Source organism: Cibotium barometz, chromosome 56 (assembly GCF_041138505.1).
Source record: "Cibotium barometz isolate CiBa-2024 chromosome 56, ASM4113850v1, whole genome shotgun sequence".
NCBI classification, from domain to species: domain Eukaryota; kingdom Viridiplantae; phylum Streptophyta; class Polypodiopsida; order Cyatheales; family Cibotiaceae; genus Cibotium; species Cibotium barometz.
The window spans coordinates 33,763,777-33,779,694 of record NC_141101.1 but is presented as its reverse complement, the minus strand read 5'-3'; the positions used below and the strand labels follow the sequence as shown (position 1 = coordinate 33,779,694).

The following is a 15,918-nucleotide window of genomic DNA, read 5'->3' as shown; positions in this document are numbered from 1 at the left end:
TAACTTATAACTTATAAGTTGTAACTTATACCTGTCTCGCCGATTCCATCTTTTGCATTGCGCGCACCATGCGCAAGTTACAGCGGCAATACACTAGCCGCTCTAACTGTTGCGTGCTCAAGCGATTACGTAACTTCGTGTGTACAAGTGAGTAGGAACTCCAGTTCCTCTCACATGCACTTAAGAGCAATCCTGAGCTAGGATTGTCAAAGCCACCTTTTGGAGGCTTGAGAGGGCATACCCAAATGTCTCCCACCAAAAGAGGGGCTTCACAAGGGATTCCCTCTTCCAACAGGTAGTAGATGCAAACGCGGCTCCTCCCCTTTGGTCATTGTAGCTTATGAGCTCCTCAAGGAACTTTCCATGGCGATCCTCCGGCAGTGCTTTGGGCAAGTAAGCATCTCGGGCTTCAAGTAGCTCCACGTTGGTGAAGAGGACGGGTGATTTGTAAGCCGGATGCAATAAAGCGGCAAGACCATGGATAGATCTTCGCATCCACTTCCATCTCTTCTCCACAATGGCCAACATACCATCGCGCTTCTCCTCGTCCTCGATGGAAGGAGAAGCGCGTAACTCTGCTATGGCCTCTCTCATGAAGTGAACAAGAACGCCCATGGTGGCTCCCTCCATGTTGGTCATCCGCAATACCCTATAGAAGGGCATGACCGCAATGACAATAGTGCGGACCGACTGCCAAAACTCCTCCTTTAGGCAAAGCCGTTGCATGGCTTTGGCCTCCGCCGATTCTCGCTCATCCCACTCATTCCACATTGTGGAGACCACTGTTTGGCAAAGGGAGGATTTCACATCGTGGAGGCGCTCCAAGAGGAGCCACATGTAGGCGAAGCGTGTAGATGAAGGCTTCTTCAATTCCAACTTGCTATGTTCGCGGAACATGGCAAGCACCTTCACCTTTGTGGTAAAGAAGGTGACAATAGAGATAGCTTCGGTCATTACTTCCTTCATCCACACTAACTTGCCCATATCCTCCATGAGCAAGTCAATGCAATGGGAGGCACAAGGCGTCCATACTATGGAGGGATCCTCGAGCAACTTCCCCATCCGACGGCAATTTGAAGCCTTGTCGATGATGACTTGCACCACGTTCTTCGATCCAACCTACATGTCACAATGCACATGAATGGATGCAATGAGCGTATGCGGTATGATGACATAGCCACATATGATCATATCACATATACTAAAGCCTAAACTTTAAAGACTTGATCCATGATGGCTTGCTTGATATGGCGATATATGAATGCACCCGATGTTTTCCTCCCCGCCTTTCCAGAATCCACGCCCCGCACAAAGTATGTGCCAAGAGGACAAGAGATAAGTATATTGATGATGCCTCTCTTCTTCCGATCATTCCATCCGTCGGAGAGGATGCTACACCCATACTTGGACCATGCCGCCCGCACCGGATTTAGAGATCTATCGATTCTCTCCCTCTCATCCACAAGCCTCTTCGTGCACATGTCATGATAGGAGACGCCGGTCCATCCTTCACGTGGGTCCACATTTGCAATGGCTTTCACCATTGACTTCCATTGATCTACCTTGAGCACATCGAATGGGCTAGAGTGGCTTGCCTCATGGGAGACTCAAGCCTTTGTCTCTTTGAGGCGGCGGAGGCGGCACCGATGGAGGTGGCACCGATGGAGGCGACGGGGGAGGATGTATCACAAGGCGGGGAAATGACCTCATCATCCTGTCAGAATATGTAGCGGAAATGATAACCAAACTTGGGTGGACAAGAGCAAGTAGACTGCAGAAAATAAACAACACAAGAAACACAGAGAGATAGGTGTGTAAACTCTTCTCTATACACAAGATCCCGAGAAAACTGAATGAATGAGTGGTGGGGGCAAGAGGCCTATTTATATGCCCCTGGGAGAGCAGTCGGCCAGCATAGAAAGTGCCCACGACTGCATAAATGCAGTCGGCCAGCAGAAAATTGCCCACGACTTATCTGTATGCAGTCGGCCAGCAGCCCTGAAGCCCACACATCACCTGTGTGCAGTTGGCCAGCCACAAGACTGCTGTTGGGACAGTCGGCCAGCTCTGGAGTGCTCCTGCCACCCTCTGGCAACCCTCCCCACCACTAGAAAAAATGGAAAAAAATAGGGAAAAATACGGGGAGTGTGGAAAAATGATAAAACACCTTATACAGGGCGGGCACACCCACAACAGAGGCCCTGGTGTATAAATATAGACAGGAGATGACTTCTAACACCCCCTCTCAGCTCCTGGCTGTGAAACCAACCCAAGGGAGCTGGAGTGCCGCCTGAGCATAGCCTGAGGTAGAGACTTCGTGAAGAGGTCCGCGAGGTCCGCCGCATTGTCCTCCGTCGAACAATAAAGTAGCAAGATGTCACCAGCCAAGATCTTCTCACGTACAAAGTGATACTGTATCTCTATATGCTTGGTTCGGGCATGGAAAACCGGGTTCCGAGCAATAGCTCTACAACTCTGGTTATCGCACTGGATGACTGTGGGCTCTCTCTGTGGAAACCCAATCTCGCCTAGCAGCCTCCGCAGCCATACAACCTCACAAGCAGCACCACAAGCAGCCCGATACTCTGCCTCTGTCGAAGAAAGGGCAATAGTTGGCTGCCTCTTGCTGCTCCAAGAAACTGCTCCTGAGCCGAGGATAAAGTAGATCTCCTCGTGTCTGGATCTCCTCCCCAATCTGAGTCACTCCAACCTTGGAGCTTGACTCCATTCCCTCCTGTGTAAAAGAGTCCCAGATCCTTCGTACTCTGCAGATACCGCAAGATCCGCAATCCTGCGTCCCAATGAGACTTCAATGGCGTCTACATAAAAGAGCTCAACAGCCCCACGGAGAAGCTCAAGTCCAATCTGGTGTTCAGCAACCAGATCAATGAACCAACCAACTTCCGGCATCAACTAGCTCACAAGGATCTGTAACGGTTAACTTTGTGTTCGGGTCCATCGGCGAAGTAATAGGCTTGCAATTCTCCATCCCAAAGGCCTCAAGCAACTCATGTACATACCGCTGTTGAGAGACGAAAAACCCCCTCTGGGTCTGCCATATCTCCAATCCCAAGAAGAAGTGGAGTAAGCCTAAATCAATCATCTCAAACTCCTTTGACAAGGCAGCCTTCGTCACTCCAATGTGCTCCACATGACCGCCGGTGAGAATGAGATCATCCACATAAAGGATGATGAGCGTGACCATGCCGCGTTCCCGAAAGAGATACAGGTTCGGATCTGCAACCGATCTCTGAAATCCAGTCTAAATAAAGAAGGAATCAATCTTCTGATTCCAAGCCCTGGGAGCCTGCTTAAGACCATACAAGGCCTTACGTAACCTGTAAACCATCCCTTCCGATCCTGGAACAATAAAGCCGGGAGGCTGCTCAACATACACCTCCTCCTGCAGGTCACCATTAAGGAACGCAGATTTTACATCCATTTGATACACGGGCCACCTCTGAGAAGAAGCAAGGGCAAGAACGGTCCGAATCGTGGACATCCGCGCTGTCGGTGCAAAGGTATCCTCGTAGTCGATGCCTGGCCACTGAGCATAACCTTTAGCCACAAGTCTGGCTTTGTGTTTGTCCCACCGACCCATCAGACGCGTATTTGATCTTAAAGACCCATTTGACACCAATGACTGACCGCTTCGACAGCCTCGGTACCAACTCCCAAGTGTTGTTCTTCTCGATGGCATCAAGTTCCACCTGCATGGCTTTCCTCCAAGTATCCTGTGAAAGGGCTTCCTTTACAGAAGTGGGCTCTTTATCCCGCATGATACGAGACATCAAAGCATAGTTCACCTGAAGAAGCTCCGCCGTGTTGCTTTTATCTCGGACTCGATGTGATCTTCGAGGGCCGTCCTCTGTGGTCCACTCGAAGGGTAGCTCCGTGACACCTGACTCCCGAAGGGTGTCTAACCACCACCTAGGTACTCGAACAGATCGTGGAGCCTCCTGTGGTCGCGGGGTTCTACTCCAGTTGCGGGCTCAACCTCTTGTATTGACTGAGGTTGATCAACTCGAATAATGGTCTGGGAATCATCATCAGACTCCTCTGGATCTCCAAGAAGTGGCGGCTCCTCGACAGTGGATACTGGAACATGCTCGTCAAAGACCACATCCCGGCTGACAACAATCTCGTTCCTGTCTGGATCATACAACCTGTATCCCTTGGAAAGAGAGTTATACCCCACAAATACCAGCTTGCGGGACTTGGAGTCAAGCTTCCCCCTCTGCTTCTTCGGAATATGTACATACGCGTCACTCCCAAAGACACGGAAGTGCGAGACATCGGGTTTCCTGCCAAAATATGCCTCAAATGGAGTCATATGGGGTACTGAAGTCGTCAGAGATCGGTTAATGGTATGGACAGCCGTTGCCACAGCCTCACCCCAAAGTGGACGAGGAAGATCACGATGCTCCAGCATGGTCCTCGCCATCTCCACCACAGTCCTGTTCTTGCGTTCAACAACTCCATTCTCCGAAGGCGATCCGGTCTTGGCCAATTCCCTTTTGATGCCATGATTTGCACAAAATCTGAGAAATACAGTCGAGGAGAATTCACCTGCTTTGTCAGCCCTGAGAGTCTTGACCTGAAATCCAGACTCTTTCTCCACCATCACGTGCCAATCCTTGAACCGAGCAAAAGCCTGGTCCTTCTGGGAAAGAAAGTAGACCCACGTGAATCTGGTACAATCATCAACAAGCAGCATGAAATAGAGAGATCCTCCCAAAGATGGTATCTGCTGAGGTCCACACAAGTCAATGTGAATCAACTCCAATGGTTTCGAAGCCCGCCTGGAAGCCTGCTTCATAAAGGATTCCTTGTGCTGCTTACCACGTATGCAAGAGCTGCAACGTCCTTGCCTACTACCAACATCTGGCAAGCCAACCACCATCTGGTCCCGAAAGGCGCGCCTCAAAGCATCCACATTTAAGTGGCCAAAACGAAAGTGCCACAAATCACCGACCTGAGAACCTGTCAAAGTGGAGAGTGCAGAGAGCTTGTAGATGCCATTCTCCACACCGCCTTCCCAAACAACCTAGCCAGTCTCACGGTCCCTTAGAGCAACTGAATGCTCCTCAAATTCCACCCGAAAGCCAGTCTTGCATACCTCATGCACTAACAGAAGATGAAAACCCAGAGCAGGGACATAAAGAACACGGGAAGCATGCTTGCCCCCCTTGCCGTCGGGAATAATCTCCATCCGGCCCTCACTATGTATCGGAATAGTGGAGTTATCGCCAATAAAGATGCGACCTGACTGCCGTTTCAAATCCAGAAAGAAGTCACGGGATGGAGTCATGTGCCTAGAAGCACCACTGTCGAGAATCCATTCCCGGGTATCCTTCGCGGTGAAGCCAACTGCCTCCTCGCTCGAAGATGATGAAGCATCGGAGTCCACCATCTCTAAGTGCACAAATGCCGGAGTCTTCGCAAATGAGACTGAGGAATCAACACTCTTCCCTGTTCGCTTAGGGCACTTCCTCCAGTAGTGGCCTTTCTCACCACAATCATTACAAGATCTTTCGGCCTTCAGCTTCTCTCGTTCTGAATCAGGCTTATTCTCAGAAGACTTCTCTGGTGAAGCCTTCCCTTTGCCCTTGTTGGTATTCCGACCTTTCGACCATTGGCCAGTTAAGGCCTCCGAACCTCCGCTGTGAGGAGGGTTCGTGAAACGTTCCTCCTAGTCCAAGACCATTGGCACAAGCTCCTCCCAAGTAATGGTGCTGAGCCTGCCACTCGTAATCAACGAGGAATAGAAAGCAGAATACTAACCAGACAAGTGAGACAGCAAAGTGATGGCCATGTCTTCAAATGATATCTCTTTCCCAGCTTGTAGGACTTCCTGCTGAAGGGCCTGCAGACCTTGTTAATGTGTTCCCGCATCATCGAAGACTTTGCAGGGTTCATAACCCGCATCTGCACTTCCAAGGAGATCCGTTTCATGGGTGATACCCTGTTATACAAAGAAGCCAAGTGCTCCCATATGCCTCTCGCCAGCGTCATGTGCTTCACATGATTGATCACTTGTGGTGTGCAGTTGAGGAAAATAAATGACCGGATCCTGGCGTTGACACGATCCCACATGTGTGCCTGTGCCTCGCGGTCCTTCCTCGTCGACAGTAACTCCCCTTCCTCAGCTTCCGACCGTGGAACCCCGATGATGATAAAATCAGCGAAGTCATATGACTCCAGCACCGACTCCATCATGACCTTCCAGATGCCGTAATTAGACCCGTCCAACTGACGATCCACTGGGAACGTGGGGAGAGTCGGAATCTTCACGTGCTTCTCAGCCATCTCTAGTAAATCTGCCATCGCGGAGAGTAACCTGAAAGGGTGGGTGGGTGGGAAAAAAAAAACTGTAAACCTGCAATTGGCTGTCCAGCACCTTAGCCCGCCTTCCTCTTGCACCTTCTCTTCCCGTACAGCCCAAAACAGTCCACCAATCAGCAGCCTAACGCTCCACCTCTTGCTCAGAAAAACTCCCAAGATCTATCTCGAGCCTAGGGCTCTGATACCATGTCAGAATATGTAGCGGAAATGATAACAAAACTTGGGTAGACAAGAGCAAGTAGACTGCAGAAAATAAACAGCACAAGAAACATAGAGAGAGAGAGAGAGAGAGAGGTGTAAACTCTTCTCTATACACAAGATCCCGAGAAAACTGAATGAATGAGTGGTGGGGGCAAGAGGCCTATTTATATGCCCCTGGGAGAGCAGTCGGCCAGCATAAAAAATGCCCACGACTGCATAAATGCAGTCGGCCAGCAGAAAATTGCCCACGACTTATCTGTATGCAGTCGGCCAGCAGCCCTGAAGCCCACACATCACCTGTGTGCAGTTGGCCAGCCACAAGACTGCTGTTGGGACAGTCGGCCAGCTCTGGAGTGCTCCTGCCACCCTCTGGCAACCCTCCCCACCACTAGAAAAAATGGAAAAAAATAGAGAAAAATACGGGGAGTGTGGAAAAATGATAAAACACCTTATACAGGGCGGGCACACCCACAACAGAGGCCCTGGTGTATAAATATAGACAAGAGATGACACATCCGCCCTTGAGCTCTTCTACCACTATCACAGTGAGCACCCAATCCACCCTTGATCTTGTTGAAGATCTCATCGGATATAGCAAGGGGGACTTCCTTGTATGGCGCAACTTGCCCCCCCACCTTTCCAAGATGTTGGGGAAGCCTAGTAACTCCACTTGTGTATTGTTTGCCACAATACTTACAAGTCCACCTAGATCTCATCGGATATAGCAAGGGGGACTTCCTTGTATGGCGCAACTTGCCCCCCCACCTTTCCAAGATGTTGGGGAAGCCTAGTAACTCCACTTGTGTATTGTTTGCCACAATACTTACAAGTCCACCTATATGACTTGGACTTTCCATCGGCTTTCTCTACATGGATAGCATGCACATTGAAGGCTTCATTCTTCTCCCTTGTCATTGTAATAGAGAGAGAGAAGTTAGAAGATTCAAGAGATGGATAGGCTTGAGAGAGAGAGAGAGAGAGAGAGAGAGGCTTGAGAAAATGAGAGAGTGAGGCTTGAGTCTTGACTCTTGAGAGAGAGAGCCTAAAGGCTTGAGAGAGAGAGAGGCTTGAGAGATGGCCTATGGGGGAGAGAGTGGCTTGAAAGTTGAGAGAGAGAGAGAGAGAGAGAGAGAGAGAGGGGGGGGGGCTTGATGGTCACTTGAGCAAGACTCAAGAGAGGGGGGGGCTTGATGGTCACTTGAGTAATGAGAGGCTAGAGCCTTAAGAGAAGCTTAGGGGGTGGGCATTTTATAAGAATGTAACATGTCCAATGGGCCAAGCAAACACATGGGCCACAAAGCAAGCCAAAAACGGCCAAAAAACGGCCCTTAAAACAGCTACAAAACAGCGAAAGAAACGGTGTAGGCGGCAGCGAAACGGCTATAAACGGCTATATCGTACCGTACGATATCGTACGGTATCGTACCGTACGAACCTGTTCGTACCGGTACGAAAAACAACTATGAGATGCATCATTGCCCCCAGCTATACAAGGTATTGCCTCAAGAGATCCAATTAGATTCCTTCAACACAAGAACAAATATAATCAATTCAGAAACAACACACAAAACTACATGAAAAAAGCTATCGCTAATCAACAGGGTTGGCATGTTTGGGAGCTCCCTAGACTGTGTGTAAAGACCCAAAAAATAGCAGAATCCCAACAAAATAAGGTCAATTTGTATCTGAATAGGCCCAAATAGAACAAATCCAACCATCAACACAAAGATAGGGGGGAAGGGAAGAGAGGTGTGTTTGTGGGTGGATGGTATAAAGAGGCCATATGCTGTCATCCATCTCAATGTTTTGGCATATCAGCAGCAGTCCCGTAATGGTGAGTGCGTAGATGAAGACATGGTCAACTTCCATGGGAGCCATTGTCTGCCCTCTGTTGTGTCTCCAAGATGTAAGGCCCCTAAAACCAATGTCTAAAGAATGTGGCACAGCCAAACAGGGGCACATGGGAAAGAACAGGGAAAAAAAAAAGGAAAGGGGGAGTGGGAGTGGGTGTGGGAGTGGGAGTGGGAGTGGGAGAGGAGAACTCGCAATTATTTTTATAAAACATGAAGACCTGTAAAAGTTTCAGGACTTCTTTCCAGTACTCTTGCTAGAAAGCAACCATTCATTAAGTGTACCATGTTATAAAACATCCAGAGACAAGCATAGAAGCTCACTTAGTTTTATCATTATCTTACCGAGCCTTGTTCAGGTCTTGAAGAAGGCGCCTGTGATGCCACATATTGAAGAAATTCCATGATCCGAGACTGGGCATATACTGAACCCCTCTGCCAATAATGAGATACCAGATCACCTATTCTTGTTGTCAGCTCATTCAAGTTGCGGTCAATGTCCCCCTCATGGGTGACCACCAAAGGCCTCAAAAACGTTGAATAAACATAAGTAGTTCCCTGAAGGATGAACAGGCAACAAAAACAGCTCAAAACCATTAAATAAAAAGTGATTTGACAATTCATCAGTAAACATTAGTTTAGGTGCAAACTAATACTTACCTCTTGCAAAACACACAAAATACATTGTGTCACACCCATACAAGTTTATGCCAAAGTTCGAAACAACCCACACTTTTATTAATGGAAAGGCACCCAATTTATATAAATTTATAACTTATTCGCGGGTTTTTGATGTAGTGTAAACCTACATTAGGACCTAAACTAATACTTACCTCACCCATACAAGTTTATGCACACGCATCCACACATGCTGATGCAAAACGCAGACATGAAGAGAGAGTAGAGAGAGAGAGATGCTGGAAATTCAGTATATTAATATAGTACAAAAAGGTACTCAGTCCACAGCCCTAGGCTGCCTTCTTGGAAAAGGCGAACATCACCAAAATCTGTCCCTAACTGGGACCCTAAAGACCCAACTCCTAAATGAGTTGTTGAATGATCCAACCAATGAGCAAACATCGCTTTATATAGTCTTCTTGAGCATTGTAGGAGCTGGCCGACTGCTGTCGGACCAGCCGACTTGGCCTGAAATTCATACTGATACAACGCTGGTCGGGCTGCGCTTCTCCATGGACTGACGTGCCTGCTGCAGCCGACCTCATCTGGTACAGCCGACGGCACCTTCTGGTTCTTCTCCAAGTCTTGCTTCAAGTCCAACCTACTGCTCCTTGTGCTCCAACTCTAGTTCTTATGCTCTTTTTCTGGTTGCCTTCCTCTGGACTAGCCCTGAGAATATACATGAGCATGTCATGCACATAACATCCCCCTCTGCTAAACTTGATGATGGTCTCCAAAACCACTCTGCCTCTGAATAAGATCAATGCATCTGTTCCCTCCAGTCCCCAATCCATTCTTGCCCTGACTCTGAACATGGTCTTGGTCTTCATTCCTGAGAAATGAGTCTGGCATTCTCACATCACCCCTTGGAGGATAATCCTCCCTTGGGACCGTTGCCCGAGAACCTATCTGGCTCACAGGACTGCCATCCCCTCTGGCTTTGTGGAACACCACCAACAAACCTCTTGGGAGCTCTTCCCGATTCTGTGTTCCTTGCCTTGGGCTTCGTATCCGTGTACTTTCTTGTACCTTGGACCTATACACCATCATATGGGACTGATTCAGTGTTTAGCTTTGCTGAGCCTGATGCTCTGATACCAATGTAACACGCGGAAGCTCTAGGAGTCTTCTTTCAGCACTAAACACTACTAGAAGCATGCTAATGCAAAACGCAGACATGAAGAGAGAGTAGAGAGGGAGAGAGATGCTGGAAATTCAATATATTAATATAGTACAAAAAGGTACTCAGTCCACAGCCCTAGGCTACCTTCTTGGAAAAGGTGAACATCACCAAAATCTGTCCCTAACTGGGACCCTAAAGACCCAACTCCTAAATAAGTTGACTGATCCAACCAATGAGCAAACATTGCTTTATATAGTCTTCTTGAGCATTGTAGGAGCTGGCCGACTGCTGTCGGACCAGCCGACGTGGCCTGAAATTCATACAACGCTGGTCGGGCTCTGTGCTTCTCCATGGACTGAGGTGCAGCATGAGGTGCCTGCTGCAGCCGACCTCATCTGGTACAGCCAACGGCACCTTCTGGTTCTTCTCCAAGTCTTGCTTCAAGTCCAACCTACTGCTCCTTGTGCTCCAACTCTGGTTCTTATGCTCTTTTTCTAGTTGCCTTCCTCTGGATTAGCCCTAAGAATATACATGAGCATGCCATGCACATGACATCTGGTCCAAATCTGCTCTCAAGGCTGGCCAGTTAAGCTCCACAAGTGTGACCTGTACTGTCCCTGTACGACTGTATGGACAGGCCCTGTCGGCGGCTGAATCTCTGTACAGATAAACGCAAGATAAACGCAAGAGAGAGAGAGAGAGAACCCTATAGAGCTAGTCGCCGCCTCCTTTTATCTGCGCATCACTTCCCCTGGAGGTGGCAGATGTACGGACAGATAAACGCAAGAGAGAGAGAGACAACCCTATAGAGCTAGTCGCCGCCTCCTTTTATTTGCGTATCACTTCCCCTTTCATAAATTTGACCCCCCCCCCCCCCCCCCCCCCCCCCCCCCATTTCCAGCCTATGCTTGCTTCCCCCCCTATTTCCAGCCTATGCTTGCTTTTTTCCCATAGTTAAAAGTGGTAGCCCCTCCAAAAACTTCTCTTTTTGGGAGTTAAAAACAGGCGCCCACTTAAGGTGTACACACATGGTTCAAAAGATTAGGTCCACCCATAATCACAAGGGACGGGGACGAGGACGGGACGGGGGATGGCCATAAGTAGGGAAAGGGGACGGGGGAAGGAACGGCACTCAAAAAAAACTTTGTTTTAAAGTTTTTCTACTCCACTTATTCTACTTTGGAAGTACATCAAAATGAGCACAAATTTACACTAAAATGGTAAGCTTTTGAGTCATATTAACAAAATACGCCACTCAAAGAATGAAGGCGTTGACGGTTGATTGTATCAATAATTAAGTAGATACAAAATGAGTCATGACTCAAGAGTCAGGACTAAGCCTTAAGGAGGCAGAATACATGGACGGACTCAAATGAATCAATGACAAAAAGTGCTAAAGCCTAGAGGCTAGAGGCTAGAGGCTAGAGCTAAGTAGTAAGGCCCATGAATCATGATCAATGAATGATCATCCACGTGAAGTGCTCGCCTCATGGTCATGGGTAGCTTGTGCCAAAGGAGCATCAAGCTCATCCTCACTCTCATCCTCAATGGCTTGTTGCTCCTACACCTGATCCTCTTGTTGCTCTTCTTGTTGACTCATCTCCCACTTTGTGAAGAGATCTGCCTTCTTCGTCACGCTCTTGCAAAGCATTCACAAGTTCGCGCTAACGAAGACAAGGTCATTGGCACACTCTAACAATCCTCAATAGGTGGACTATGGGCCTCACCATAGCATCCGTGGTCTTCACACGCTCCCACCAAGAGGCACAATCCGCCCGTAACCTACACTCTTGGCCAGCGTTTGTACAGGACTCTTGCATGTCACCACTGCAATCCTTCAATTGGCCCAACATGAGAAAGTTGTAGGCAAATCGGGTGTCGGAATATTTGAGGAGAGAGAGAGAGAGAGAGAGAGAGAGAGAGAGAGAGAGAGGACCTCTTGTTGAACTCATGCCGAAGTCTTTGGTGGTTGAGGACAAAGGAGACCATGGTGTTGTTAGAAGTCATCTCCTGTCTATATTTATACACCAGGGCCTCTGTTGTGGGTGTGCTTGCCCTGTATAGGTGTTTTATCATTTTTCCTCACTCCCCGTATTTTTTCCCTATTTTTTCCCATTCTTTCGGTGGTGTGGATGGATGCCAGATGTTGGCAGGAGCTTCTAGTGGCTGGCCGACTGCCAATCAGCAAGCGTGGAGTATTTACTGCTGGCCGACTTGCTTTATGCAGTCGTGGAGTTTTCTACTACTGGCCGACTGCTGCAAGCAGTCGTGGAGAGCCACCAGCGCTGGCCGACTGCTTGCATGGGGCATATAAATAGGCCCCATGCCCCCCACCACTTATTCATTCAGATATTTGCAGGATCTTGTGTATAGAGAAGAGTTTACACACCTATTTCTCTGTGTTTCTTGTGCTGTCTATTTTCTACATTCTACTTGCTCTTGTCAACCCAAGTTTGGTTATCATTTCCGCTGCATATTCTGACATGGTATCAAAGCTCTAGGCTCATGATAGATCTTGGGAGTTTTCTGAGCAAGAGGGGGATCGTTAGGTTGCTGATTGGTGGACTGTCTTGGACTGTTCGGGAAGAGAAGTTGCAAGAGGAAGGCGGGCTAAGGTGCTGGACAGCCACTTGCAGGTTTTAGAGATTTTTTTTTCCCACCCACCCACCCTTTTCAGTATAATCCCCGCAATGGCAGATTTACTAGAGATGGCTGAGAAGCACGTGAAGATTCCGACTCTCCCCACGTTCCCAGTGGACCGTCAATTGGACGGGTCCAATTACGGCATCTGGAAGGTCATGATGGAGTCTGTGCTGGAGTCATATGACCTTGCTGATTTCATCATCATCGGGGTTCCACGGTCAGAAGCAGAGGAAGGAGAGTTACTGTCAATGAGGAAGGACCAAGAGACACAGGCACACATGTGGGATCGTGTCAACGCCAGGGTCCGGTCATTTATTTTCCTCAACTGCACACCACAAGTGATCAATCATGTAAAGCACATGACACTGGCGAGAGGCATATGGGAGCACTTGGCTTCTCTTTATAACAGGGTATCACCCGTGAAACAGATCTCCTTGGAAGTGCAGATGTGAGTTATGAACCCTGCAAAGTCCTCGACGATGCGGGAACACATTAACAAGCCGCAAGCCCTTCAGTAGGAAGTCCTACGAGCTGGGAAGGAGATATCATCTGAAGACATGGCCATCACTTTGCTGTCCTACTTGCCTGCTCAATATTCTGCTTTCTACTCCTCGTTGATTACGAGTGGCAGGCTCAGCACCATTACCTGGAAGGAGCTTGTGCCAATGGTCTTGGACCAGGAGGAACGTTTCACGAACCCTCCTCACAGCGGCGGTTTGGAGGCCTTAACTCGCCAACGGTCGAAAGACCGGAATAACAACAAGGGCAAAGGGAAGGCTTCACTGGAGAAGTCTTCTGAGAAGAAGCTTGACTCAGAACGAGAGAAGCTGAAGGCCGAAAGATTCTGCAATGATTGTGGAGAGAAAGGCCACTATTGGAGGAAGTGTCCTAAGCGGACAGGGAAGAGTGTTGATTCCTCAGCCTCAGCTGCAAAGACTCCAGCACTTAGAGATGATGGACTCCACCGCTTCATCATCTTCGAGCGTGGAGGCAGTTGGCTTCACCGCGAAGGATACCCGGGAATGGATTCTTGACAGTGGTGCTTCCAGGCACATGACTCCATCCCATGACTTCTTTTTGGATCTGAAACGGCAATCAGGTCGCATCTTTATTGGCGACAACTCCACTATTCCGATACATAGTGAGGGCCGGATGGAGATTATTCCCGACGGCAAGGGGGGCAAGCATGCTTTCCGTGTTCTTTATGTCCCTGCTCTGGGTTTTCATCTTCTGTCAATGCATGAAGTATGCAAGACTAGCTTTCGGGTGGAATTTGAGGAGCATTCAGTTGCTCTACGGGACCGTGAGACTGGCCAGGTTGTTTGAGAAGGCAATGTGGAGAATGGTATCTACAAGCTCTCTGCACTCTCCTCGTTGACAGGTTCTCAGGTCGGAGATTTGTGGCACTTTCGTTTTGGCCAATTAAATGTGGATGCATTGAGGCGAGCTTTCCGAGACCAAATGGTGGTTGGCTTGCCAGATGTTGGTAGTAGGCAAGGGCGTTGCAGTTCTTGCATACGTGGTAAGCAGCACAGGGAATCCTTTCCGAAGCATGCTTCCAGGTGGGCTTCGAAACCATTGGAGTTGATTCATTGATTTGTGTGGACCTCAGCAGACACCATCTTTGGGAGAATCTCTCTACTTTATGCTGCTTGTTGATGATTGTACCAGATTCACGTGGGTCTACTTTCTTTCCCAGAAGGACCAAGCTTTTGCACGGTTCAAGGATTGGCATGTGATGGTGGAGAAAGAGTCTGGATTTCAAGTAAGGACTCTCAGGGCTGATAAAGGAGGTGAATTCTCCTCGACTGTATTTCTCAGATTTTGTGCAGATCATGGCATCAAAAGGGAACTGGCCAATACAGGATCGCCTTCGGAGAATGGAGTTGTCGAACGCAAGAACAGGACTGTGGTGGAGATGGCGAGGACCATGCTAGAGCATCATGATCTTCCTCGTCCACTTTGGGGAGAGGCTGTGGCAACGGCTGTCCATACCCTCAACCGATCTCCGACGACTTCCGTACCCCATATGACTCCATTTGAGGCATACTTTGGCAGGAAACCTGATGTCTCGCACTTCCGTGTTTTTGGGAGTGACGCGTATGTATATATTCCGAAGAAGCAGAGGGGGAAGCTTGACTCCAAGTCCCGCAAGCTTGTATTTGTGGGGTATAATTCTCTTTCCAAGGGATACAAATTGTATGATCTAGACAGGAACGAGATTGTTGTCAGCCGGGATGTGGTCTTTGACGAGCATGTTCCAGTATCCACTGTCGAGGAGCCGCCACTTCTTGGAGATCCAGAGGAGTCTGATGATGATTCCCAGACCATTATTCGAGTTGATCAACCTCAGTCAATACAAGAGGTTGAGCCCGCAACTGGAGTAGAACCCCGCGACCACAGGAGGCTCCACGATCTGTTCGAGTACCTAGGTGGTTGTTAGACACCCTTCGGGAGTCCGGTGTCACGGAGTTACCCTCCGAGTGGACCACAGAGGACGGCCCTCGAAGATCACACAGAGTCTAAGATAAAAGCAATACAACGGAGTTTCTTCAGGTGAACTATGCTTTGATGTCTCATTATGCGGGACAAGGAGCCCACTTCTGTCAAAGAAGCCCTCTCACAGGATACTTGGAGGAAAGCCATGCAGGTGGAACTTAATGCCATCGAGAAGAACAACACTTGGGAGTTGGTTCCAAGGCCGTCGAAACGGTCAATCATTGGTGTCAAATGGGTCTTTAAGACCAAATATGCGTCTGATGGGTCAGTAGACAAACACAAAGCCAGACTGGTGGCTTAAGGTTATGCTCAACGCGGCCAGGCATCGACTACGAGGATACCTTTGCACCGACAGCACGGATGTCCACGATTCGGACCGTTCTTGCCCTTGCTTCTTCTCAGAGGTGGCCCGTGTATCAAATGGATGTAAAATCTGCGTTCCTTAATGGTGACTTGCAAGAGGAGGTGTATGTTGAGCAGCCTCCCAGCTTTATTGTTCCACGATCTGAAAGAATGGTTTACAGGTTACGTAAGGCCTTGTATGGTCTTAAGCAGGCTCCCAGGGCTTGGAATCAGAAG

At 48.7% G+C, this 15,918-nt stretch overlaps 1 protein-coding gene across 4 annotated transcripts in view; it reads right to left on the bottom strand.

The window, feature by feature from the left end:
- The window catches only part of LOC147607149 (HVA22-like protein i), a 34,223-nt gene that overhangs the window by 11,380 nt on the left and 6,925 nt on the right, over positions 1-15,918 (bottom strand). For 3 of the 4 annotated variants that reach the window (XM_086791194.1, XM_086791192.1, XM_086791193.1), the window contains exon 5: positions 8,742-8,954. In XM_086791194.1, coding sequence (XP_086647320.1) covers positions 8,742-8,954 — 213 coding nt within the window. Of the gene's footprint in view, positions 1-31; positions 3,444-8,741; positions 8,955-15,918 lie in introns of those variants that run through there. The other variant, XR_015264846.1, reaches the window with a different exon arrangement.